Raw genomic sequence first — 25,295 nt, 5'->3', positions numbered from 1 at the left:
TCTGGGCCGTGGTGAGGAAGAAAGCATCACTTGCCTTTGAGGGGCTGTCTGATGGAGGCACTTGGGGAGACAGCAGGCTGTGTGCTTGAAGTGGGGGGTAGACCTGGAAAATGGGGAAGTGGGGCACAGAGCTGCAGGAAATGGCTCTGTGCGCAGGAAACGGCTGGGGGATCTGGTCTTCAGGCCGAGGGGCACTTCAACACTGGAGTAGGAGGGTGTTGGAGCTGAGCTTGTGCACTGGGGTGTCTGAGGGTATAGAGCGGAGGGCCCTGTGGAGAGCGCCTGGGTTACTGCAGGGAGGGCTGGGCTGGGAGGCATGCAGTGCCCTTGGGAGTGGGCTTCACCCAGGCGCTGATCAGTAATGTTCTCAGTGAGTGTTGACAGGTGTGTTCCTGTTTTGGAGCATCATTCTGGTGGCTGCATGAGGAACAGGGGTGGGAGCCAGAGGCACAGGGCCTTGAGACATGAGGAGGAGCTGCGCTTGGTGACTGCTGTCTAGGAAGAGGAGGGGCGAGAGAGTGGCTGGATGGCCATGTGGCTTCCAGCCTCAGAGAATGGTTGGGGTCAGGCCACTCACTGAGAAAGTCAGGGTTCCTGGATAAAGGACACGGAGGGGAGGGAATGGGAGAGAAATGGAAGGGCCAGGTCTTGGGTGCTTGGTTTTGAGCACTAGAAGAATGCAGCTGGTGTCTCCTGAGATGGGGAAGAGGGTGAGTGGGCCATGGGAGGTCTGGGCTGGAGGTGCGAGTGTGGGAGTCTTCAGTGCATTTCTAGTTTAGATGTATTTAAAGCTACCGAGGAATGGGTGAGATAGAACCAGGGTCACTGAGAGGTGAGAGGGTGGGAGGTGGGGGAGCCCAGGTGCCCAAGGAAGGTGGTGTGGGAGGAGCGTGAGGTCTGAGGAATGACTGGGCTGAGGGTTTTGGGAGCCATTGGAGGCATTGCTGAGAGTGAGAACGCTGCACAAGGAGCTCTTGAATTGAAGGACGCCTCCAAGGAGTAAGTGATGGGGCAGCTGCCGGAGTAGCTGTGGGGTCTCGGAATGACTGACGGAGGACAGACAGTGGGAAGGAAGGGACCTTTGAATGTGATTAAGCTTTTTTGGTTTTTGAGACAAGGTCTCACTCTGTTGCTGAGGCTGGAGTGCAGTGGCACAATCATAGCTCACTGCAGTCTCAACTCCTGGGCTCAGGCAATCCTCCTGCCTTAGCCTCCTGAGTAGATAGGACTGTGGGGGCACACCACCATGCCCAAGTAATTTTTAAAAATTTTATTTTTAGGCCGGGTGCCGTGGCTCAAGCCTGTAATCCCAGCACTTTGGGAGGCCGAGACGGGCGGATCATGAGGTCAGGAGATCGAGACCATCCTGGCTAATACGGTGAAACCCCGTCTCTACTAAAAATACAAAAAAACTAGCCGGGCGAGGTGGCGGGCGCCTGTGGTCCCAGCTACTCGGGAGGCTGAGGCAGGAGAATGGCGGGAACCCGGGAGGCGGAGCTTGCAGTGAGCTGAGGTCCGGCCACTGCACTCCAGCCCGGGCGACAGAGTGAGACTCCGTCTCAAAAAAAAAAAAAAAAAAAAAAAAAATTTATTTTTAGTAGGGACAGGGTCTCGCTGTGTTGCCCAGGCTGGTCTTGAACTCCTGAACTCAAGCAGCCTTCCTGCCTCAGCCTCCCAAAGAGCTGGGATTATAGGCACGCCTGGCTTTGAGTGTAATTTAGACACAGAAGTGTTGATCTTGTGCTGTTCGTGCTTCCGAGTGGACCTGGTGGTTGCCTCAGTGGATTCTGGGGACCATGTTCAGACACACGATGAGAGTGTGCATTAGCTGTGCAGACTGACTTAATCCTTAGATCTTTTTGCAGGAGTTAAGGGCAAGGGCTGTGTGCTTTGCCGTTTCAGAAGGTAGACTCTGGCAGCTGTGTGAAGTCTAAAGCTTTGCTTCGCTTCTCTTTTCAGAAGACAGATGGAGCTCCTACTGTCTGTCATCACTGGCTGCCCAGAATATTTGTACAAGTAAACTGCACTGCCCTGCCGCCCCCGAGCACACGGACCCGGCCGGGCCTGGGGGCAGTGTGTCCTGCTGCTCCCTGCTGCGGGGACTGTCCTCTGGGTGGTCCTCACCCCTGCTTCCCGCCCCTGTGTGCAACCCTAACAAGGCCATCTTCACTGTCGATGCCAAGACCACAGAGGTATTTGCTTCTGTTTTAGATCCAGCTGTATAGACATGGATTTGGGGTTTGTGCCTTAAACCTGGGATTTGTTTGTTTTAATGCAATTAGAAAAACATTTGGGCACTTTGGGAGGTGGGAAGATCGCTTGAGCCCAGGAGTTCAAGACCAGCCTGGGCAACAGCAAGATCCCATCTCTACAAAGAAATTAGCCAGATGTGGTGGCACACACCTGTAGTCCCAGCTACCAGGGAGGCTGAGGCAGGAGGATCGCTTGAGCCCAGGAGTTCAAGGCTGCAATGAGCTATGATTGCACCACTGCACTCCAGCCTGGGCAAAAGAGTGAGACCCTATCTGTCAGGAAAAGGCTGGCTTCTGTGTGGTCCTCCTGGGCTGTTCTCGGCAGCTGGTGGAGCTGCTGGGGATGTCTGCATCCTTGTTCCTCTTTGTGATTCCTCAGATCCTGGTTGCTAACGACAAAGCTTGCAGGCTCCTGGGGTACAGCAGCCAGGACCTGATTGGCCAGAAGCTCACGCAGTTCTTTCTGAGGTCAGATTCCGATGTGGTTGAGGCCCTCAGCGAGGAGCATATGGAGGCTGACGGCCACGCTGCGGTGGTGTTCGGCACGGTGGTGAGTGGGTGCGGGTGCAGAGCTCAGTCTGGCCTCAAGATCAGCAGCGTACGGCAGGAAGAGCTCGGTGTTCCCCACTAGGAGCTCTGCTAGGGGTTGGGTGGCACCAGGGCACCTCAGCTTCTTCAGCTGAAAATGTCATCCCAGGTGCTGTTTCCCTGCTTCAGTTGCAGTGGGGGTGGGGGCCCTTTAAAAACGAATCGTCACAGGAATGGACACTGTGGCTGTGGCTGGATTCCCGGGGGGTGTCGTGGGTGGCCCTTGCTTTGTTTGAGGGCTGTAGCTTCACTAGTGTTTTGCAGTCCTGCTGGGTACCACATCAGATTCTCAAGAGTATTATGGTTTTATTGTCTATTGATTTTTACATTCTGTTTGGTGTTTGTGGGAGTGGGCAGGGCTGTGGGCCTGGAAGTGTTTTCCTAGACAGTGTTGATTCTCTCACCTGTGCCATGTGTCCAACCTGGATGTTGACAGGTGAGCTGAGTTGGATGTGGAGGACTGAGCCCAAGGCATGGAAAAAGCTTAGCACCAATTGTATCAGAAAATCACTGGTTCAAGCAACTGACTACTAAGAAGAAAAAAATTAAGATATTCACCATGTGTTGGTGTCTGTTTCTTTAAGAAATAGCAGATACTGCTTTTTTCACCCCGCAATACTACCGTGAACTGAGAATGAAATCAACTCTCTTGATAAAACTTGCACTTGGAGATTTTAATGTTCAGTATCAGAAATCTTGTTTGTGCTTTGGTAAATTTCTGAAATGAAGGACAGGTAAGCAGAAGTTGAAAACGTTGCAGTGCCTGGAGTTTGGGCCTCCTGGAGGTGGGTGCTCCACCCAGACTGGTCTTTTGGGTCCATGACATGCAGGTGCGAACCTGTCTCCACAGGTGGACGTCATCAGCCGTAGTGGGGAGAAGATTCCAGTGTCTGTGTGGATGAAGAGGATGCGGCAGGAGCACCGCCTATGCTGCGTGGTGGTCCTGGAGCCCGTGGAGAGGGTCTCGACCTGGGTTGCTTTCCAGAGCGATGTGAGTGTGCAGCTTTGCCTCATGTCTCACAGATGCTGGAGCCGGCGTTCTCTTCAGCAAGTGCTGGTCCCTGTCTCATTCTTTTGGGAAGAAAGAGAGGATGAGGAGCCTGGAGGGTGTGCCCAGTGGTGCCCTCACTGATTGTGTATGCTTGGGCAGGGAACGAACCTCCTATACTTCAGTTCCTCACCTGTAAACCGGGGCATAATCATAACTCCTCATAAGGTTGTTTCAACGTTTAAATGAGATAATATGTGTAAAATCCCCGGAATAGCAGCTGGCATTAGGGACAGCCCTCACGTGTGAACTGGATGTTATTAATGACTTGTGGTGTGGGCCAGGCTCCTGAAGAACAAGAAAGCCCACAATTTAGGTACATCTCTGGTAGAAGGAGAAAGATGGTGATACTCTTATCCAATTCATGTGTGTATGTCTCTTGTACTTCCGATGGAGAAATCACGTTGGGGTCTTGCTTATGAAAATAAGCAAGCTTAGTTAGAAAATATTGAAGCTTAGTGAAATTTACAGCTGGAGCGCAAGAAGCTTTTAGGATGAGCACTGGGCTTTTCCTCCAGGGCACCATCACGTCATGCGACGGTCTCTTTGCTCATCTTCACGGGTACGTGTCTGGGGAGGACGTGGCTGGGCAGCACATCACAGACCTGATCCCTTCTGTGCAACTCCCTCCTTCTGGCCAGCACATCCCAAAGGTAGGGCTCCTGACCTCCCGCACTGTGTGATGGGGTTGAGTTCTTAGCTCTGAATCCATATCCGGAGACGTAGACCAAGGGTTTCAGAAGGCAGGGGCAGCCTTTAGGGTGGGATGTGCTCAGTTTTGAGCTTCCTATGCGCTGAGGCCTTGACCAAGGGTGGGAGCCTATGTGGTCTCCCAGCTGACCACTCCTGTCCCCTGAGTCTTGTCCCTGGAGCCTGCTGGGGGCATGTGTTGGGATCTGTCTTAAGGGAGGACTGGCCGATTGTCAGGTTTCCCCTCAAAGCAGGACGGCCTCGTCAGCCAGTCGGGGGCTGTGGGAGCAGCGTTGGAGGGCAGTGGAGGTTGGGGTATGACCTGAGGCTCTAGTAGTCATCTGAATCCTCCAGGTTGCCTGTTTCCCACCTAGTGTGTGGCTTTCACACAGGGAACCCCATTACTTGAGCTGAACTGATGTCACACCCCAACAGCCTGCAGGGTGGGGCAGGACAGTTGGTTTTGGCTGAAGTCAGCTCTGGGGCTGCAAGAAGTAGATCTTTTCAGGACATCCACGGGAACTCCCCACTTTTATGGCTTGCCTTAAACCAGACCTTCACCCTCTGAGCCTGTCATTTACTATTTTAAGCTTCCCAGCTTGGTTGGAAGCCCTGCTCCCCGCCACGTTTGTTCTCTCTGTGCCCTTTGCTCTAAAGCAGTAGCCACTTGGGCCTCAGAGCGGGCAGGAGCATCAGCCGGTGCCACTACTCCAGGAGGCTGCTGGGCAGCATCTGCCGAGTCTGAGCAGAAGCAAACCTCTGACCCATCTGAGCCACGTGTTCAAAGGAATGTGTGCTGGAAAACATGCGTGAGCGTGTTCTCAGCAGCAGCACTGTTCCTAGTAGCCCCGCACTGGAGCCACCTAACACCTCGCAGCAGCAAATCGAGACAGACCCTGTGAGCCATGGAAAGGGGACCCTGTGTCCCGCTCATTCCTTGTCTGGCTCACTGGGGCCTGCGGCCATGTGAGGTTCAGCAGAACTGGGTCAGGGCCTGTGTTTGCCACAGGGAGCCTGGGGTCTTGAGTTCTGACCTTGACTAGGGGCAATGCTATGTTCAAGACAGGGTAGATGAGCTGCCCTGCCTCCGACACAGGCCCCTCCAGTTCTCTCATTTTACAGGGTGAGCCTTTAAACAAGGGCAGACACACAGGCCTGGATCCAGTTTGCCATCTTGTAACTATAAAGGGAAGAAACTTAAAAATTTTTGGTTTGGGCCGGGAAGGTGGCTCATGCCTGTAATCCCAGCACTTTGGGAGGCTGAGGCCAGAGGATCACCGGAGGTCAGGAGTTTGAGACCAGCTTGGCCAACATGGTGAAACCCCGTCTGTACTAAAAATACAAAAATTAGCTGGGTGTGATAGCAGGCGCCTGTAATCCCAGCAACTCAGGCGGCTGAGGCAGGAGAATTGCTTGAACCTGGAGGCGGAGGTTGCAGTGAGCCAAGATTGTGTCACTGCACCCCAGCCTGGACGACAGAGTGAGACTCCGTCTCAAACAAACAAACTTCGGTTTGGAGTGCTGTATTCATCAGGATTTAGTTGGGAAACCGAGTGCATTCCAAGTACTTAAAGCAGAGGGAATGCAGTACAGGGGTCTGGTTGTGTGAGTGATGGGGGAGTCGAGAAGGCCGCTGAGAGCTGAGCGACAGTGGGAACCACTGCCCCGCAGGCAGGAGGGATGAGGATGGAGGGTGGGACTGGGCCACCCACAGAGGTGGAAGCTGGGACATTGCCCAAGGCTGAGAGGGGTGGGAGTACACATCCACAGATGCACAGCTGGTGCGGTGCAGCCTGTGGGGCCAGTATCCTGGGGCCAGAGCAAGGATGGCAGTTGCCAGTGACGTGGCTGAGCCCCGAGCCTGAGCCCCACAGTCCTCCCTCCCTGCTGGTGCCCGGCCCCCTTAGTAGGGGTGTCTCACTTGCCCTGGGGTCGCTGTGCCTGGGGCGGCTCTGGACACTGAGTCTTCCACACCCACAGAAGGGCTCTTTCCTGGGCCAGGCGGGCCCGGGAGGAGAGGAAGGCAGAGCAGTGTGTGTGTGAGATGTCCTGGGGACCTTCCCTGATGACATGTGGGGTAGAAGTCAGGTCGGATGCAGCACAGATTCAGTGCTCTGTCCATGTGAAACACGGCTTGAGCTAAACGACAAGCCTTTCTTTCAGCATCTCAAGATTCAGAGGTCTGTTGGAAGAGCCCGGGACGGCACCACCTTCCCTCTGAGCTTAAAACTGAAATCCCAACCCAACAGTGAGGAGGCGACCCCCAGTGAGGCGGCCCCTGCGAGGGGCTACTGGGCGTCTATCTGGGTGTTCTGCACCATCAGCGGCCTCATCACCCTCCTGCCAGATGGGACCATCCACGGCATCAACCATAGCTTCGCACTGACGCTGTTTGGTTACGGAAAGACCGAGCTCCTGGGCAAGGTGGGGTTGCCCTGGGCGCCTGGCTCCCCGTTCCCTCAGAGGAAGCTGCTGTGCTCTGCAGTTCAGGCTTGCGTGTGGCACAGGCCTCACGCCCGGCAAGCTCTCCAGCTCGCACCGTTACCCAGGAGGGACCTTGGGTCCAGGGAGGGAGGTCCCTGCTCACAGCTGCCAAGCTCCTTCCTCCCCACCTCTCCCCAGCAGCCACCGTTGGAGAGAGGGAGAGAGCACTGTGCCTCGAAGCCCTAGAGATCTGGTCTGACTGATGGACCAGCGTTTACGACACAACTGCCAGGGTTCATTTCTCACCCTAGTAGAAATAATAAAAAGTAGCTAAGCTAAGTTGTAGTTAAGTTAAATTTAAGTTAGTTAAAAAGCAGTTAGCGTTCTTCCTGGATGCTATGGGCAGTGTCCCATAGCTTTGAGGAAGCATCTGTCAGAGCAGCTCCTGGCCTGGGAGGAGGCTGGGAGGCCCCACAGTCCTTCTGTCCTGGGCACACGTCACTGTTCCAGCCACTAGTGGTCCGTGTGAGGTGAGGCTTGCAGACATAGGCTCCCAGATATATGTAAACATGGGGCCAAAGGCCAGATGTCTGCTCCAAAGATGTGTCGATGTCGCTGTAACTTGCCGCAGACTGTGCTTTTATGTTTTACTTAAGAAAAGGGGCCGGGCACAGTGGCTCACGCCTGTAATCCCAGCACTTTGGGAGGCTGAGGCAGGTGAGTCACGAGGTCAGGAGATCAAGACCATCCTGGCTAACACGGTGAAACTCTGTCTCTACTAAAAATACAAAAAATTAGCCAGGTGTGGTGTCAGGTGGCCTGTAGTCCCAGCTACTTGGGAGGCTGAGGCAGAATGGTGTGAACCCGGGAGGCGGAGCTTGCAGTGAGCTGAGATAGTGCCACTGCACTCCAGCCTGGGCGACAGAGCGAGACTCCATCTCAAAAACAAAAAAAAGAAAAGGGGAAAAATCATGAATTACATGTTGAGCATCAGCAGGGCTTCAGGTGTGTCGAGGGACATTTGGCCCGAGGCCTCTCCTGACCTTGAGGGTGAGCCCTCAGGGACTGGCTCCCCTTGTGTCCATTTCTCCCCCAGGGGGACGGTCCAGTGGGTCAGCGTGGATCCTCCAGGTTCTGAAATGTCCCCACTTTGTTTTCTAGAATATCACTTTCCTGATTCCTGGTTTCTACAGCTACATGGACCTTGCGTACGACAGCTCATTACAGCTCCCAGACCTGGCCAGCTGCCTGGATGTCGGTGATGAGAGTGGGTGTGGGGAGAAAACCTTGGACCCGTGGCAGGGCCAGGACCCCGCTGAGGGGGCCCAGGGTAAGACACGTCCTCTTCCTCCTGAATGCGCCTGCAGCTGCTAAGTCCCAGACAGCCCCGTGTCTCTGAGACAGGGCTGGGAGGAACAGGAGCTACGGCCCCTCCAGAGGCTCAGGGGTGCTGGGGGCGCGGAGTGGGGGCTGACTGTTTCCTGGTTTGATGTTCCTCTCTGTCTCAGGGGCTGTGACAGGTTATTCTTACAAATGTATGAGCATAGAGAAGAATAGAAAACCCCCCAAGATTGCATCACCTGTGTCCATAATATCCGAGACACAGCATCCGAGACACAGCTAACTGACAGTCAATATCTGAGACACAGCTAACTGACAGTCTTATCTTTTCTAAGTAAACTTACATAGCTTCGTGTAGTTTGAGTGAATCCATGTAGCAAATCGTATTACAGCTGATCCTTGAACAACTGGGTTTGACATTGGAGGGTCCACTTATACACGGATTCTTTTCAACCTCAGAAATCCAGTATTGGTGGGAGGTGAAGTTGGCGTATGTGGAGGGCTGACCTTCCATGCACCTGCGTTCCGTGGGGTGGGCTGTGGGAATTGAGGGTGCTCGGATTTTGGCATTCTGGGGGTCCTGGAACCCATCCCCTGAGTGTACTGAGGGTTGACTGCAATTCCTAAATTGAATGTTCTACCAGTATTTCCTGGTTTAATTATATTTATCCCAAATAGTTTTAACATTTTAAATTATTTCAACAAATGCTCCCGAGTCCCTTTCCTATGCACAGTCTTAGGTGTGTGGCATGTGAAGACAGGTACACTGCCTCCTGTCCCGAGGGACCCACTCTGGCTGGGAGCAGTGGGGGGCAGTGGAACCCACTGATGTCCCGGTAGGGCCCACGCCTGAGCTCCTGGTAAGGAGCAGGCCCCTGGCTGCTTCCACAGTGCTCGCTCTTTTGTTGACAAGCATGGGGTGGGGGTGCACCCTGTCCCTGGCTCTGCCCTGGTGGGGACCCCAGGACTCTGCCTCCATGGGCTCTGCCCCCTGGAGCATGGGCTCACTGGGTGTGGTTCTGGAGTCCTGGGCCAGGCTGGGACTCTAGGATCCAGGTAATGGTGTGGCGTGGCGTCGGGTGGGGGTCTCTGTTCTATGGAAGGACACAGTGGGCGTGAGATAAAGAGAGAGAGAGAGTGGCCCGTGCTGGCAGAAAGCACAGCCTCGTCAGGGCTCTGCATCGTGGTGGGGCCAGGCAGGTCGGCAGGTGCTGGCTTGCGAGGTTGTCCTGCACGCGGTCACTCGGGTATTGAATGAGTGCGAAAGTGGATTTAATACAGTCACTGAGGAAAACTATAGCTTCACGAGACTGACTGGCCTTGTGAGATAAACATCCACCGTCAGACACTCATTCACCCAGACAAGCTTTCTGGGCTTCAAGTGAGTTCTTTGGCACACGCCCCCGGCCTCCTTCCCCACAGGGTCTCGCCTGGGGCATTAGAAGCTGGATTGTAACATTTGTTTTAAAAGATGCTTTGTTAGGCTGTTGGTTCTCCTTACAATCCTGGCTTTCCTTAGCCTGTGGTTCCCCTCATCGTGTCTGGGTTTTTCTATCTTATAATCTATCCTTTATACGAGCTTTTTCCTCTGGCACTGATGATATTCTCCTTCCCTTTTTTCCAGAATTCCAAATCCTGACCTGTGCACACACGCTTGTGTGTTTAGTACAGGCTCTTTGTTGGGTATTTGGTGGTTGGGGGAGGGGATCACAACATTTCTGTGCCTCTCACATTGCTTCCTTAGGATGAATTCTTAGAAGTGGAACTTTTGGTTTCAGGGAATGAACACTTTTGCTAGTTATTGTCAAAAATGCCTCTCAGAGAAGTTATGCCGAACCACCCAACAGTCCTGGTCACAGAGCAGGCTTCCCTTGGCTTGGGGCTAGGGTTCTTCCCCGGTCCTTCTTCTTCTTCTTCTTTTTTTTTTTTTTTTTTGAGACGAAGTTTCGCTCTTGTTGCTGAAGCTAGAGTGCAGTGGTATCATTTCGCCTCACTGCAACCTCTGCCTCCTGGGTTCAAGTGATTCTCCTGTCTCAGCCTCCCGAGTAGCTGGGATTACAGGCATGTACCACCATGCCCGACTAATTTTGTATTTTTAGTAGGACGGGGTTTCTCCATGTTGGTCAGGCTGGTCTCGAACTCCCAACCTCAGGCGATCCACCTGCCTCGGCCTCCCAGAGTGCTGGGATTACAGGTGTGAGCCACCGTGCCCGGCCTCCCAGGGTCCTTCCTAATGCAGGCTGCTTTCTCTCATGTAACCAAGAGACATACACTCATCCCCTACCATGTGCCAGGCTGCGCTGCGGGCAAACATCCCTGCCCTCATGGGGACTGGAGGAAGCCAGGTGACATGTGGAGCCCAGGAAGCGGCCAGAGCTCAGGAGGAAGGCAAAGAGGGTGTGCAGTCTTAGACTTGGGGGCCCAGGAGGCCTAGGGAAGCCTTGTAGATACCCAGGTACAGTGTTTCTGGGATCAGGAGCCATGATCCCAAGGCCTCTAATACTTCAGGTATGGCAGGGAGGCAGGATGGCTGGCCAGAGAGGGCCAGGTGGAGAGACCTGGGGGAGTGAGGCCACAGGGTTGGGGGGCCATGGCCAAGACTTTGACTTCTGCCCAGAGTCAGATGGGAGCTGTTGGAGGGTTGTCAGCAGATGAGGGCCGTGCTCTGACTTGGGTGTTAAAAGGATCATGATAGCTGGCTGCGGGTGTCCTGGGCCAAGCAGCAGGGCGACAGGAGGCAGAGACAGGGTGCTGGTTTGAACCTGGGATGCCTGGGGTGGTGAAAGGTGGTCGATGCTGGTCATGCTGTAAAGGAGCCTCAGTGAGTTCCAGGCAAATGAGCAGGTTCGTTTTAGGGAGTGTCTGTGACAAGCACACACTCTTTTTTGGTGTTGCTGCCAGATCCAAGGATCGATGTCGTGCTTGCTGGTGGCCACATTGTGCCCCAAGATGAGACCCAGAAGCTAGTGGAAAGCCAAGACATCGTCACCGGGACTCAGACTGAGCTGGGGACTGGAAGCCAGCTCCTTTCCTGCCTGTCTCCTCAGCCTGCTCCAGGGTAAGTCCCTTGGTGGGAGGTTACAGGTTTAGTAAAAGGCCAGGCAGATGGTAAGTGAGTGAGGAACATGTCAGAGAGAAATATTCAGCCTGTTATTCATAGTAATATTGAAAACTCACGTGCGTTGAGCGCCTGCTGTGTTCCACACACAGTGACAGCTGGGTTTTCTGTGCTGCCTGGCTGAGTCCCTATCAGCCTGTACGGGAGGGCACCGTGCTGTTCCTATCTGACTGTAGGGATAAGGAAGCAGGCTATGGAGAGTTCCAGATTGTTCAGGTAGATTTCAGAGAGCTGATGAAAACATAACATAATTTTATCATTTTCTTTTTTTTTTTTTTTTGAGACAGAGTCTCGCTCTGTAGCCCAGGCTGGAGTGCAGTGGTGCCATCTCAGCCCACTGCAACCTCTGCCTCCGGGTTCACGCCATTCTCCTGCCTCAGCCTCCCAAGTAGCTGGGACTACAGGTACCTGCCACCACGCCCGGTTAATTTTTTGTATTTTTTTTCAGTAGAGACAGGGTTTCACCGTGTTGGCCAGGATGGTCTCAATTTCCCGACCTCTTGATCAGCCCACTTTGGCCTCCCAAAGTGCTGGGATTAATTTTATCATTTTCAAAGTCATACGAATCTGTTCTCTGCATATTTTTAAATGTTCTATTTAGAGTAAAGGAAGTTTATATTAGAGAATTAGGAACATTTGGAAAAGTAGAAATAAAAACTCATTCTATTCTCATAGTCCTATTGTGCATAGCATGTGTGTGTGTTTAACCCATTTTCTTCTTCAGAATCTTTTTTTTTTTTTTGAGACAGTCTCACTCAACTGCCCAGGCTGGAGTGCAGTGACGTGATCTTGGTTCACTGCAACCTCTGTCCCCCGGGTTCAAGCGATTCTCCTGCCTTAGCCTCCTGAGTAGCTGGAACTACAGGCGCCTGCCACCACGCCCAGCTAATTTTTGTATTTTTACTAGAGACGGGGTTTCACCGTGTTGGCCAGACTGGTCTCAATCCCTTGACCTCATGATCCACCCACCTTGGCCTCCCAAAGTGCTGGGATTACAGGGGTGAGCCACCGCACCTGGCCCAGAATCTTTTTTATGCACAGTTTACAGTAAAGGTGCCCAAACTGTAGGTGCCCAGGTGGTCCAGGACCCTTTCTTGGCTGCCTGCAGACCCCGGGTCCCTTCCTGCACCGTGCCCCCTACACCCCGCTGCCCTGGGTCAGGGCGGAGGTTAGACTGCCTGCCGTCAAGCCTGACGCACCATTTCCTTCTGTCTGCCTTCTGCTCATCGCCGTGTCTGTGATATTTATCCACCTTGTTGTGTTTTCTAGTCTTGAAATTATTTTAAAAAATATGTAATAGATACATATAAAATACGTGTGTTTAAAAATATGTAATACATGAATATGTGTTTTTTTAATTATAGAAGAATAATGGTAAAAGCGACAGTTCCCTTGGCCGTCTTCCAGTCCCCCTCTTCCAATCCCACTCTTTCCCCCAGGGGACCGCAGTCAGCAGTTAGAACCTTCCAGGCCTTCTTCCTGTGCATTCAACTATAGTTATATATTATAATTTTATGTGTGCATGTGCATATGTGTGCTCACATGTTACTGCTTCTTTCCTTTAGCACGGCTGGGATTATACCGTGCACACTGTCCTAAATGTGTGTGTATGTGTATGCACATGCATGTCCTGCAGATCTTCCTCTACAGGCCCCCTCGGAACGAAGCCTCCTGGATGGCATCCTAGCTCATGAGCCACTGTCCCACTGGCTGACGTGCTGGTGCTTTCTCTTGTTTGCTTAGCCTCCCTGGTTTTCCATTTGCCACTGTGTGTCCACGTTCAGTGACGTGAGAGAGCAGCTGTTGGCTCTACTTGCTCTCCTTCCACTGTGTGGAACAGAGCAGGCGCTCAACACATGTGAGTTTTCAATAATAATGAATAATATTGCTGTGTGCACCTCTCCAGAGGTGCCACCAAGCTGAAATTGGGTGACCGTCGTTGAGGGCCCAAGTCTGGCCCGTGGGTGCTCACAGCACTAGCGACTGGGCCCCCTTGCCAGTGCTCCCCTTGTCTGGGACGTCTCGGCAGACAGAGGCCACGTGGCCCGTTGCTCTCCTCAGGACCTTGGACACAACTCATCTGCCAGGACTTGGTTGTACCAAGGGAGTTGGCCAAGATCAGCCAATTCCTAGTCTTTCTATTGGATTGGACGTTTTTGGATGTCAGAGTTCTAAGAGTTTGATTAGCATCTACTACACATCTAGTGCAGTTATGACTACAGAGATTTATCCATTCATTCACCCGCTCAGTCACTGACTCGTTCACTTATTCAACAAATGAGCATTGCAGAAGACTTGAGGTGTGTTCCTGAGAACTGTGGTCTGGTCAGGACAATAAGCTGAAATAGTAAGAGGACAGGGGTAGGAAGCATGAAGGAAGGAGGTGAGCTGTACGGAGTGCTTTTGTGTTCTAGGGATTTAAGTTGGGTGCTTCCTCTAAGTTGTCTCCTTTAGTTTTCCTGGTAATCCCAGGAGTGCAGTCTGATTGTTAGCAAATGGATGCTGAAGCTGAGTGAATTGTTAGACTGTGGATCAGGTACTAGAAGAGACCAGACCCCAAGTGATGTGCTCAGACAGCAGGTGGGGGTTTCGGATCTCCACAGAGGCCAGGCCCTGGTGCATCCCCAGTGGAGGACCTATGGTCCCTGGGGCTGCCCTGGGTTGAGGTCCCAGCAGCTCAAGGGACTGTGTGCACTTGGCAGATCACATCCTTCATGCCCTGACTGCATGCTGGCCAGACTGAGTGGCATGGCGATGCCTGGCTGCCAGGGCAGCTGGAGGATGTACTTGTGTTTCCTGAGTTGCTGTCCTGCTGAAAGTCAGAGATCTACAGTTTCACAATCTCTTAGCCAAAATTGTGAAACCCAAAATGCCCCCAACACTGAAATATTTTTCTTAGAATTGATGCTAAAAGCATTGGATGGTCAAATTGGCCCTGAGCGCATGTGAAGCTGTTCGTGGCTTTCCCTTGACCTCTGCAGTTTGAGTATTCAGAGGCCTCGCTGCAGACACAGGGCAGTGGATGCCCATGAGGCCCTCTCCCCAGCCTGCTGGGGTCTCCCTAGCAAGTGGCCATATGACTTTTCTGAAATCCCCAGACACATCTGGCCCAAGGGTTTTGATGGAAGGGCCGCGGACCCAGGTGACCGCGGAGAGGAGAACGGGTACTGAGGCTGCAGCAGTCTGCTACTCAGGCCCCAAGAGCATGGGTGAAGATGCAGGCTGCCCAGGGGCCTCAGCTGTGTGTCCAGACTGTGCCCCAGAGGTTGCCCAGACTCTTTGGCAAGGGACTTTATGAGACCCTCGTGGTGTGCATTCGCCTCCTGCCTTACCTGGTCCTGCAGGAGGATGTGCGGTTTCCTGGCATTTGCATGGGGTTTGTCTCAAGCATAGGATGGATAGAGAGGGAGAGCGAGGTGCAGGGGAGAGAGAGATGGGAGAGATGGAGGGAGAGATGCAGGCAGACGCAGACCCTCCGCCTACCCCTAGTTCCCCTCAGAAAACTGCTTTTCCTCAGAACTTGGCTCAGAATCCCTTTCTCTGTGGAACCCACCCTTCCTTCCTCTTGGTCTTTTTTTTTTTTGAGATGGTCTTGGCCATTGCCCAGGCTGGAGTGCAGTGGTGCGATCACAGCTCACTGCAGCCTAGACTCTTGTGCTCAAGCGAGGTTCCCACTGCAGCCGCCCAGGTAGCTGGGACTACAGGTGTGTGTCACCACGCTGGCTAATTTTTTAATTTTTTGTAGAGACGAGGTCTCCCTGTGTTGTCCAGGCTGGTCTCGAACTCCTGGGCTCAGCCTCCCACAGTGCTGGGATTACAGGTGTGAGCCACTGTGCCCGGTCCTGTGCTCTTCCTGAGCCTCTGGTGTACCTTTACTAGGTTGCTGACGTTAACCTGTTTGTCTGTCCCCGAGTGAGGGGGTGCGGTCACATTCTGTTCATCTGCTGCCCAGCGTCAGTCTGTCGTGTGGAGGCCACAGTGCGTGGCTGACAGGAGGCCTGGGTCCATTCACTCTGTAATCATCCTGTCTGGACTGTGGCAGCCTCCTCGTGGGTCACCATGTGCTGAATGCTGGGGGACATTGTGTGCCACCTCTTAGGAGCCGCCCTCACCAGCCTCCTCTCTCTTTTTTTTTTTTTTTTTTTGAGATGGAGTCTCGCGCTGTTGCCCAGGCTGGAGTGCAGTGGCCGGATCTCAGCTCACTGCAAGCTCCGCCTCCCGGGTTTACGCCATTCTCCTGCCTCAGCCTCCTGAATAACTGGGATTACAGGCGCCCGCCAACTCACCCGGCTAGTTTTTTGTATTTTTTTAGTAGAGACGGGGTTTCACCGTGTTCGCCAGGATGGTCTCGATCTCCTGACCTCGTGATCCACCCGCCTCGGCCTCCCAAAGTGCTGGGATTACAGGCTTGAGCCACCGCGCCCGGCCTCCTCTCTCTTTTTTGGCCCCCGTCCCCTTCTTTCTTTGTTTTTGTTTAAGACGGAGTCTTACTCTGTCACCCAGGCTGGAGTGCAGTGGTGCAACCTCTGCCTCCCAGGCTAAAACGATTCTCCTGCCTCAGCCTCCAAGTAGCTGGGATTACAGGTGCCTGCCACTACACCTGGCTGATTTTTGTATTTTTAGTAGAGACAGGGCTTTGCCATGTTGGCCAGGCTGGTCTCAGACTCCTGACCTCAAGTGATCCGCCCACTTCGGCCTCCCAAAGTGCTGGGATTACAGGTGTGAGCCACTGTGCCCGGCCCCCCCGACCCCTGTCCCCTTCTGCGTGGGCCCCATCTGAGAGCCATTTCCCTAGTGGCTGTGAAGTCAGATGGTGTTTGTAGTCAATCAGTTGGTTTTTTTTTTTTTTTTTTTTTTACTGTTGTAGAGTTTGCCAGGGACCCTCCAATCCCTCTCTCTTTTCCTCTCACACCTCCTCAAGGCAGCAGCAGGGACTTCCCCTTGCAGGCGGGGCTGCGGCTAAGCTGCACGGCTGACTGGGGTTTGGAGGCCCTGAGATGGAACAAGAGCGCTGAGCAAAGCATTGGCAAGTGCTCCTGTACTTTACTGCTGGGCTTTTGGTAGCATTCTCTGCTAAATCATTTCTAAATACGGACTTAATTGGGAGAAATTTAAGATAAGTGCTTTTTAACTTGGTCACAAAATTTGGTCTTTCTCTTGTTATAAAGTGGTGGCATTCAATGCTTTGTACTTAGTTCTAATGGACAATCGGTGCAATCTCTCCTTTTGACTCATCTGTGGCCCTACATGATGGTCACCCACGTCATTATCCCCAGGGTGGACAGTGTTCCAGACGGAAGCCTGCCAGTGCACGGTGAACAGGCGCTGCCCAAGGACCAGCAAGTCACTGCCTTGGGGAGAGAGGAACCTGTGGCAATAGAGAGTCCCGGACAGGATCTTCTGGGAGAAAGCAGGTCTGAACCAGTGGATGTGAAGCCATTTGCTTCTTGTGAAGATTCTGCAGCTCCAGTCCCAGCTGAGGATGGGGGCAGTAACGCTGGCATGTGTGGCCTGTGTCAGGAGGCCCGGCTAGAGCGGATGGGAGTCAGTGGTCCCGGTGGTTCAGACCTTTGGGCTGGGGCTGCCATGGCCAAGCCCCAGGCCAAGGGTCAGCTGGTGGGGGGCAGCCTCCTGATGCACTGCCCTTGCTACGGGAGTGAATGGGGCTTGTGGTGGCAAAGCCAGGACTTGGCCCCCAACCCCTCTGGGATGGCAGGCCTCTCGTTTGGGACACCTACTCTAGATGAGCCGTGGCTGGGAGTGAAAAACGACCGAGAAGAGCTGCAGACCTGCTTGATGAAGGAGCAGCTGTCCCAGTTGAGCCTTGCGGGAGCCCTGGATGTGCCCCACGCCGAACTCGTTCCGACAGAGCGCCCGGCTGTCCCTGCTCCTGCGTTGTCCTGCGATCTGGGAGGCAGAGACCTATACGGTGGCTTCACGGGCAGCTCCTCAGCCTGCTATGCCTTGGCCACGGACCTCCCCGGGGGCCTGGAAGCAGTGGAGGCCCAGGAGGTTGATGTGAATTCGTTTTCCTGGAACCTCAAGGAACTCTTTTTCAGTGACCAGACAGACCAAACTTCATCACGTTGTTCCTGTGCTACGTCTGAACTCAGAGGGACACCCTCTTCCTTGGCAGTGGGCTCCGATCCAGATGTGGCCAGTCTCCAGGAACAGGGGTCACGTGTCCTGGATGACAGGGAGCTGTTATTACTGACTGGCACCTGTGTTGACCTTGGCCAAGGCCGACGATTCCGGGAGAGCTGCCTGGAACATGATCCAACAGAACCGCTTGAGGTTTGTTTGGTGTCCTCTGAGCATTATGTAGCAAGCGACGGAGAAAGCCCAGGACACATTCCTTCCGTGTTGGATGCTGGCCCTGAGGACACGTGCCCATCAGCAGAGGAGCCAAGGCTGAACGTCCAGGTCACCTCCACACCCGTGATGCCCGGGGCTGCTGGCCTGCAGCGGGAGATCCAGGAGGGTGCCTACTCCGGGAGCTGCTATCATCGAGATGGCTTACGGCTGAGTATGTCCCGGGCCCCATGGGAAGAAGCATGGTGCCCCCAGAGCACAGTGCAGTGGGGGTGCAGGGCCTTCCTTGTTCTGGGGTCTGATGGGGTTTCGCCCTGGAATAGTTTCAGCAGAAATCGTGTTTTAAAGGAGAATGCATTATCATCCGCCCCTTGAAAATTAAGATTACAAATGTGTGTGCCTGGGGAGGGTGGCACCCAGGGTCCCAGGACACCTGCCCCATGCCCATCAGTTCCAGCTGTGTCTCCTAACTCAGGCCATACACTTCAGAGAGCCACTCCTCGCAGCACTTGGGGAGATTCTGTTGGGAGCAGGAGAGGCGCGGGGACATACGTCATGCTGGAGTCTGTCTCTCGACCTCCCGCCGGCCCCCACCTCAGTGGTCACATGGAGAGGCCGAGAGAGATGTGAGCATGGCGAGGTGCTCACGTGTTCTTCTTCTGTGCTTTTGGTGTTTAGGCTGCCCTGATCTCTGAAAAACGAAAAACCTGCCCTTCTGTGAGGGTCATGTGATCAGGCCACTCTGCTTGCCCCTTTGAGGTTGATTCTGTTTTACTTTCTTTTTATTTTCATTTCTTTTTTTTTTTTTGAGACAGAGTCTTGCTCTGTTGCCCAGGCTGGAGTGCAGCAGTGTGACCTCAGCTCACTGCAAGCTCTGCCTTCCCAGTTCACGCCATTCTCCTGCCTCAGCCTCCCGAGTAACTGGGACTACAGGTGCCCACCACCACGCCTGGCTAATTGTATTTTTAGTAGAGACGGGGTTTCACCGTGTTAGCCAGGATGGTCTCGATCTCCTGACCTCGTGATCCACCCGCCTCAGCCTCCCAAAGTGCTGGGATTACAGGTGTTAGCCACTGCGCCCTGCCTATTTTTTTTTATTTTTTGAGACAGAGTCTCACTCTGTCACCCTAGCTGGAGTGCAATGGCATGGTCTTGGCTCACTGCAACCTCCGCCTCCCGGGTTCAAGCGATTCTCCTGCTTCAGTCTCCTGAGTAGCTGGGACTACAGGCGTGTGCCACCACACCTGGCTAACTTTTTTGTATTTTTAGTAGAGACAGGGTTTCACTATGATGGCCAGGCTGGTCTCAAACTCCTGACCTTGTGATCCACCCGCCTTGGCCTCCCAAAGTGCTGGGATTACAGGCGTGAGCCACTGAGCCCGGCCAATTTTTTGTATTTTTAATAGAGATGGGGTTTCACCATGTTAGCCAGGATGGTCTCGATCTCCTGATCTTGTGATCCGCCCACCTCGGCCTCCCAAAGTGCTGAGATTACAGGTGTGAGCTACCGCACCTGGCCATATTTTCCTCGTTTCTTAATAGGTCCACATTATTTTAATCAGTTGTTTCCATATTGCTGATTTTGTAGTGCTGATAACTACGGTTCTTTATTTAAAAGAATTTTGTAAATAATACGTGTTATTTGTACAAACATTAGAAATACAAACAAGAAGAAAATAAAATGAGCTGTAAATCCCCACCACCAAAAAAGGCTAACCACACTTGCGTTGGTGTATAGCAGGGGGCTGTGGAAAAATGCGTACGTGCTTTCTCTGGATAAGTGGGTATGGAGTTTAATATGGCTATTAGTGCCTAGAGCAGGTGCACGTGTACATGGTTTTAATGTAAGCCTTTCACATTCTTGTCACCGGAAGGCCGAAGACCCACTGTGTAGGGGCACGTTGAATGCAGGTTCCTCAGGCTATTCTGAGTTTGGGGTGGTCTGCAGGCCTCTCCGAAGGGCTTCCTTGGCCTCTGGCTGCCCTGAGTGAGGAGGTGTGGTGGTTGCAGGCCTGCAGGCTATGCCCCGAGATGTTTCCCTGGCCGGCCCTGACAGCTTTCCTCTAGGCCTTGGTGCTGCCTACCTGTGCCTGGGCTGTTCTCTGGGCCGCGTTCTGGGGACTGGACTTTCTAACCTAAAGCTGCTGGGGACTGAACTGTTGCATTCTGGGTACTGGACTTTCTAACCTAAAGCTGCTGGGGACTGAACTGTTGCATTCTGGGGACTGGACTTTCTAACCTAAAGCTGCTGTCTAGCCAGGTCAGCACAGGCCTGTGCGTTCTTACCTTCTTACCCTTCAGGCGTACAGTTTGAGGTGAGGCGGGTGGAGCTCCAAGGCCCCACACCTCTGTTCTGCTGCTGGCTGGTGAAAGACCTCCTCCACAGCCACCTCGACTCAGCCGCCAGGACCCGCCTGTTCCTTGCCAGCCTGCCCAGCTCCACCCACTCCACCGCTGCGGAGCTCACCGGACCCAGCCTGGTGGAAGTGGGTATTTGCAGTTAATGCCTGCCCTGGACTTGTCTTGTACCATGTGGCAGATATCCTAGTTGGCATCTCTCTGTGTTTCCTCGGATATGGGAATACGGTCTGTTTGTAACTTTTGTTTTCTTTTTTTTTTTTTTGTGGGACGGAGTTTCGCTCTTGTTCCCCAGGCTAGAGTGCAATGGCGCGATCTCGGCTCACTGCAACCTCCGCTTCCTGGGTTCGGGTGATTCACCTGCCTCAGCCTCCCGTGTAGTGGGGATTACAGGCGCGCATCACCATGCCTGGTTAATTTTGTATTTTTAGTAGAGACTGGGTTTCTCCTTGTTGGCAAGGCTGGTCTTGAACTCCCGACCTCAGGTGATCCACCCGCCTCGGCCTCCCAAAGTTCTGGGATTACAGAAGCGAGCCACTGCACCCAGCCCTGTTTGTAACTTTCCACACTGTCTTCTAGTATCCAGTGTGACTATACAGCCACTTTAAATCTGCATAAGTCCATGTGTATGGTGGGGTGTGAACACGTTTCAACATGTGTGCCAGTTGGGATCAGTGTGCTGAGGCTGCTTGGGGTGCCCTGTGGAGATAGGCCTTCAGACCTGTCTGAGAGCATGGGAGCCGAGGGGACTGGAAGGCAGGGCACACCTGCCTCGGGCAGCTACTGAAGACGCAGGGGGACCACTATGGGTGCTGCACCTCTGCCAGGTGCAGTTGCATGTGACCCCACAGACCTTCCTTTACATTGCAGGTGCTCAGAGCCAGACCCTGGTTTGAGGAGCCCCCCAAGGCTGTGGAACTGGAGGGGTTGGCGGCCTGTGAGGGCGAGTACTCCCAAAAGTACAGCACCCTGAGCCCGCTGGGTAGTGGGGCCTTTGGCTTCGTGTGGACTGCTGTGGACAAGGAAAAAAACAAGGAGGTATGCTGGCTGTGGGAGGGGAGTGGCGCCAGGCACCACTTCAAATGGCTCTTGACTTTTGGTCCCAGTTCTCTAAACCTGGGGTTTTTGGAGGAGTCCTGTACATACGGCACCAAGCACACAACCTGGCATGTGGGCGGTTTCCGGATACAAGGAGGCTCTCCCAGCAGCACACATGTCAACATCCAGGCATGTGGGCGGTTTCCGGATACAAGGAAGCTCTCCCAGCAGCACACACGGCACACACGTCGACATCCAGGGTTGCTGATCCCGTCAAGTTGTAGATTCAGACCTTGAACAGGCCAGGCTCAGGGCTTCGCCTCTTGCCCTTGTGTTGAGATCCCACATCTGGATCTGTGTTCCCTCCTTTCTGAGCCTGGGTCTTGTGCCATTCTCCTACTGCCCACTTAGATGCTGATATCTCGCGGGCACTGCACAAGCACGCTTAAAACCAAATTTAGGACCTCCTCCACCCCGCTGGAAAAAACCCCCAAGAAAGAGGCAAGCGAGCTAACCAGCAGAAGCCCTTGGTCTTCCCAGGCCCCGGGAGTGATTGCGTTGTTTATAGCTCACGGCTGGAGCAGGGACTGGTGTGTGCGAGGCGTCCCTCTAGGTGCACTGAACACTGCCAGCTGCTCGTTCCCCCCACCCCTTTCCTCCCCAGTTATCATGGCCATTCTTACATACTCTCCTTCCAAGTAAGGTTTAGAACTTACTGTCCCTCCCTCCCAAGTCCTCTCGGGATTCGTAGCTGCCTGGACATGTTGCGTTGTGGGAGAGTTGACCTCAGGACGATGCCCACTTTCCTGTTCAGAAGCAGCATCTGCTGCTTGCTGTGAATCCTGTTAGATTGTCCAGGTGTGTTCGTGCCTGGCTTGGCGGGTTCCTGGGAGGGTCACGGAATACTGCCCATGGGATCCTTTGCTCCCTGCATTTTCTAGTCACTTGTGGCTGGAATACACGAAAGATCCGAGCTTGGATTGATTCATCATATGTCTGTATCCACGTCTTCCTAGTACTCATGCTTTTTTAGTGGATCTTTTGGATTTTCTAGATCAACAACCACTCCTCTGCAGTAATGACAGTGTTGTCCCTCCCCTCTGTGATTTGCCTGTCATCATCCTTTGATCCTTTGCTCCTGTCTGTCCTTAGCTAGGACCTGTGGAGTGTGCTGCACAGCAGGTGTGCTGCTGCTTCTCCAAGGTGGCCATGGCTCCTTTCATTCCTGATGAGCATCTTTTATTCAAGGATCTTTCATTTTACTTTCAACTTGCTAAAATGTTTTAAGAATGAGTGTTGAGTTCTATCAAATTCTATCAAAAGATGTCTTTTCAGCATCTATTGAGATATATCCTTCTTGCCTTTATTAATAAAATGAATAACATAGTCACAGAATCTGTCTTTGATTATGTTATAACAGTTCTTAATGCATTGCTGAATTTGACTTTTGATTTGCTATTTCTCTCTCTCTTTTTTTTTTAGACGGCCTCTTGCTCTGTTGCTGGGCTAGAGTGCAGTGACATGATCTCAGCTCACTGCAACCTCCGCCTCCCGGGTTCAAGTGATTCCCCTGCCTCAGCCTCCCAAGTAGCTGGGGTTACAGGCATGCACCACCACGCCCAGCTAATTTTTTGTATTTTAGTAGAGTTGGGATTTCACCATGTTGGCCAAGACGGTCTCGATCTCTTGACCTTGTGATCCACCCACCTTGGCCTCCCAAAAGTGCTGGGATTACAGGCGTGAGCCACTGCGCCTGGCCTGATTTGCTATTTCTATTTGGGATTTTTTTTGTTTATATTCATACCTGAGTTTTGTTTCATTTCATTTCTTTTCTCTTTTTTTTTTCTCTTTTTCATTTATATTCATACTTGACTTCCTTCCTTCCTTCCTGCCTTCCTTCGCTCCCTTCCTCCCTCCTTTCCTCCCTCCTTCCCTCCTTCCCTCCTTCCCTTCTTCCTTTTTTTTTTTTTTTTTTAATGTCAGAGTTGCATGAGGCTGGCCTAGTGGTGGTTGGATGGTGTGTCAATACCTGGAAGATGATGTTCCCTTGGCTGCCCTAATTCTTGTTTCACTCTCTTTTTTTGCTTCACTTGCCAAATAATTGTCTGTTTTACTCATCAAGTATTTTTTTGGTTTCTTTTAATTTCTTGTACTTTCTATGAGTTATTTTTGCTATTTTTCTAGATTATTGTATTGAATGTGTATTTTCAATGCTGTTAGTGATAACAGTGTTTACAGTATTAAGCTTTCAGAATACACTTTGGCCATATCCTAGAGGTTTTACTCTACAGTGCTTTTGTTGTCATGTGTTTCTAAGCAGTTTGATTTTTTTTTTTTCTTTTTTTGAGACTGGGTCTCACTCTGTCATCCAGGCTGAAGTGCCGTGGTATGATCTAAGCTCACTGCAGCCTCTGCTGCCTGGGCTCAAGTGATCCTTCCACCTCAGCTTCCTGACTAGCTGGGACTACAGGCATGCACCATCACATCTGGCTACTTTTTTTGTGCTTTCTTTTTTTGGGGGGTAGAGACAGAGTTTTGCCATGTTATTCAGGCTGGTCTCAAACTCCTGGGCTCAAGCGATCTACCTGCCTTGGCCTCTCAAAGTTCTGGGATTACAGGTGTGAGCCACCATGCCCAGCCAACAGTTTGATTTTTAAGTTTCTGTTTTCATCTTTAATTTATCTGAGCAGATCTTCTCATTCTTGGTTTGTATCAGGAATCCGACGGCCTCTAGGGGTTTCTTTAAACCTTCATAGCTTAAGGCAGAAGAAAGAAGCCCCAACATCTTTCTCTTGCTGTAAAAAGAAACCACATGAGTAGTTTTTGCCTTTAAAAAAAAAGATGTCAATTTAAATGTTATTATAAAGCCAACAAATTATTGAGTAAAGGAACCAATCAAAAAATAGACTCTTAAGGGTTGTTAACGGTTCATAGAACAGAGTGCAGTTCCCACGTCTTAAGAATCTCCTTTGTACCAAGAACGCTCCTAGGCCTGGTTACCTGGTGACGGAGAGCAGAGATGGGCACACGTCCCCTGCCGTCAGTCACTGTGCTGCTGGTTACCTGGTGACGGAGAGCAGAGATGGGCACACGTCCCCTGCCGTCACTGTGCTGGTGGTTACCTGGTGACGGAGAGCAGAGATGGGCACACGTCCCCTGCCGTCACTGTGCTGGTGGTTACCTGGTGACGGAGAGCAGAGATGGGCACACGTCCCCTGCCATCACTGTGCTGGTGGTTACCTGGTGACGGAGAGCAGAGATGGGCACACGTCCCCTGCCGTCACTGTGCTGGTGGTTACCTGGTGACGGAGAGCAGAGATGGGCACACGTCCCCTGCCGTCACTGTGCTGGTGGTTACCTGGTGACGGAGAGCAGAGATGGGCATACGTCCCCTGCCGTCAGTCACTGTGCTGGTGGTTACCTGGTGACGGAGAGCAGAGATGGGCACATGTCCCCTGCCGTCACTGTGCTGGTGGTTACCTGGTGACGGAGAGCAGAGATGGGCACACGTCCCCTGCCGTCAGTCACTGTGCTGGTGGTTACCTGGTGATGGAGAGCAGAGATGGGCACACGTCCCCTGCCGTCAGTCACTGTGCTGGTGGTTACCTGGTGATGGAGAGCAGAGATGGGCACACGTCCCCTGCCGTCAGTCACTGTGCTGGTGGTTACCTGGTGACGGAGAGCAGAGATGGGCACACGTCCCCTGCCGTCAGTCACTGTGCTGGTGGTTACCTGGTGACGGAAAGCAGAGATGGGCATACGTCCCCTGCCGTCAGTCACTGTGCTGGTGGTTACCTGGTGACGGAGAGCAGAGATGGGCATACGTCCCCTGCCGTCACTGTGCTGGTGGTTACCTGGTGACGGAGAGCAGAGATGGGCATACGTCCCCTGCCGTCACTGTGCTGGTGGTTACCTGGTGACGGAGAGCAGAGATGGGCATACGTCCCCTGCTGTCACTGTGCTGGTGGTTACCTGGTTACGGAGAGCAGAGATGGGCACACGTCCCCTGCCGTCACTGTGCTGGTGGTTACCTGGTGACGGAGAGCAGAGATGGGCACACGTCCCCTGCCGTCACTGTGCTGGTGGTTACCTGGTGACGGAGAGCAGAGATGGGCACACGTCCCCT

At 52.8% G+C, this 25,295-nt stretch overlaps 1 protein-coding gene across 12 annotated transcripts in view; it reads left to right on the top strand.

The window, feature by feature from the left end:
• The window catches only part of PASK (PAS domain containing serine/threonine kinase), a 51,121-nt gene that overhangs the window by 8,958 nt on the left and 16,868 nt on the right, over nucleotides 1-25,295 (top strand). For 6 of the 12 annotated variants that reach the window (XR_012421684.1, XR_012421683.1, XR_012421682.1 and 3 more), the window contains exons 3-12: nucleotides 1,960-2,192; nucleotides 2,632-2,802; nucleotides 3,691-3,831; nucleotides 4,407-4,541; nucleotides 6,742-7,002; nucleotides 8,164-8,332; nucleotides 11,245-11,401; nucleotides 16,738-17,987; nucleotides 20,075-20,259; nucleotides 21,002-21,169. Coding sequence is in view for 5 of the 12 variants with exons in the window: in XM_015433099.4 (XP_015288585.3) it covers nucleotides 1,960-2,192; nucleotides 2,632-2,802; nucleotides 3,691-3,831; nucleotides 4,407-4,541; nucleotides 6,742-7,002; nucleotides 8,164-8,332; nucleotides 11,245-11,401; nucleotides 16,738-17,987; nucleotides 20,075-20,259; nucleotides 21,002-21,169 (2,870 nt within the window). In the remaining 7 variants the exon portion in view is untranslated. Of the gene's footprint in view, nucleotides 1-193; nucleotides 1,000-1,959; nucleotides 2,193-2,631; nucleotides 2,803-3,690; nucleotides 3,832-4,406; nucleotides 4,542-6,741; nucleotides 7,003-8,163; nucleotides 8,333-11,244; nucleotides 11,402-16,737; nucleotides 17,988-20,074; nucleotides 20,260-21,001; nucleotides 21,170-25,295 lie in introns of those variants that run through there. The other 6 variants (XR_012421688.1, XR_012421687.1, XR_012421685.1 and 3 more) reach the window with 3 other exon arrangements.

Source organism: Macaca fascicularis, chromosome 12 (assembly GCF_037993035.2).
Source record: "Macaca fascicularis isolate 582-1 chromosome 12, T2T-MFA8v1.1".
Classification (NCBI taxonomy): domain Eukaryota; kingdom Metazoa; phylum Chordata; class Mammalia; order Primates; family Cercopithecidae; genus Macaca; species Macaca fascicularis.
This window is presented reverse-complemented; position numbering and strand designations above follow the sequence as displayed.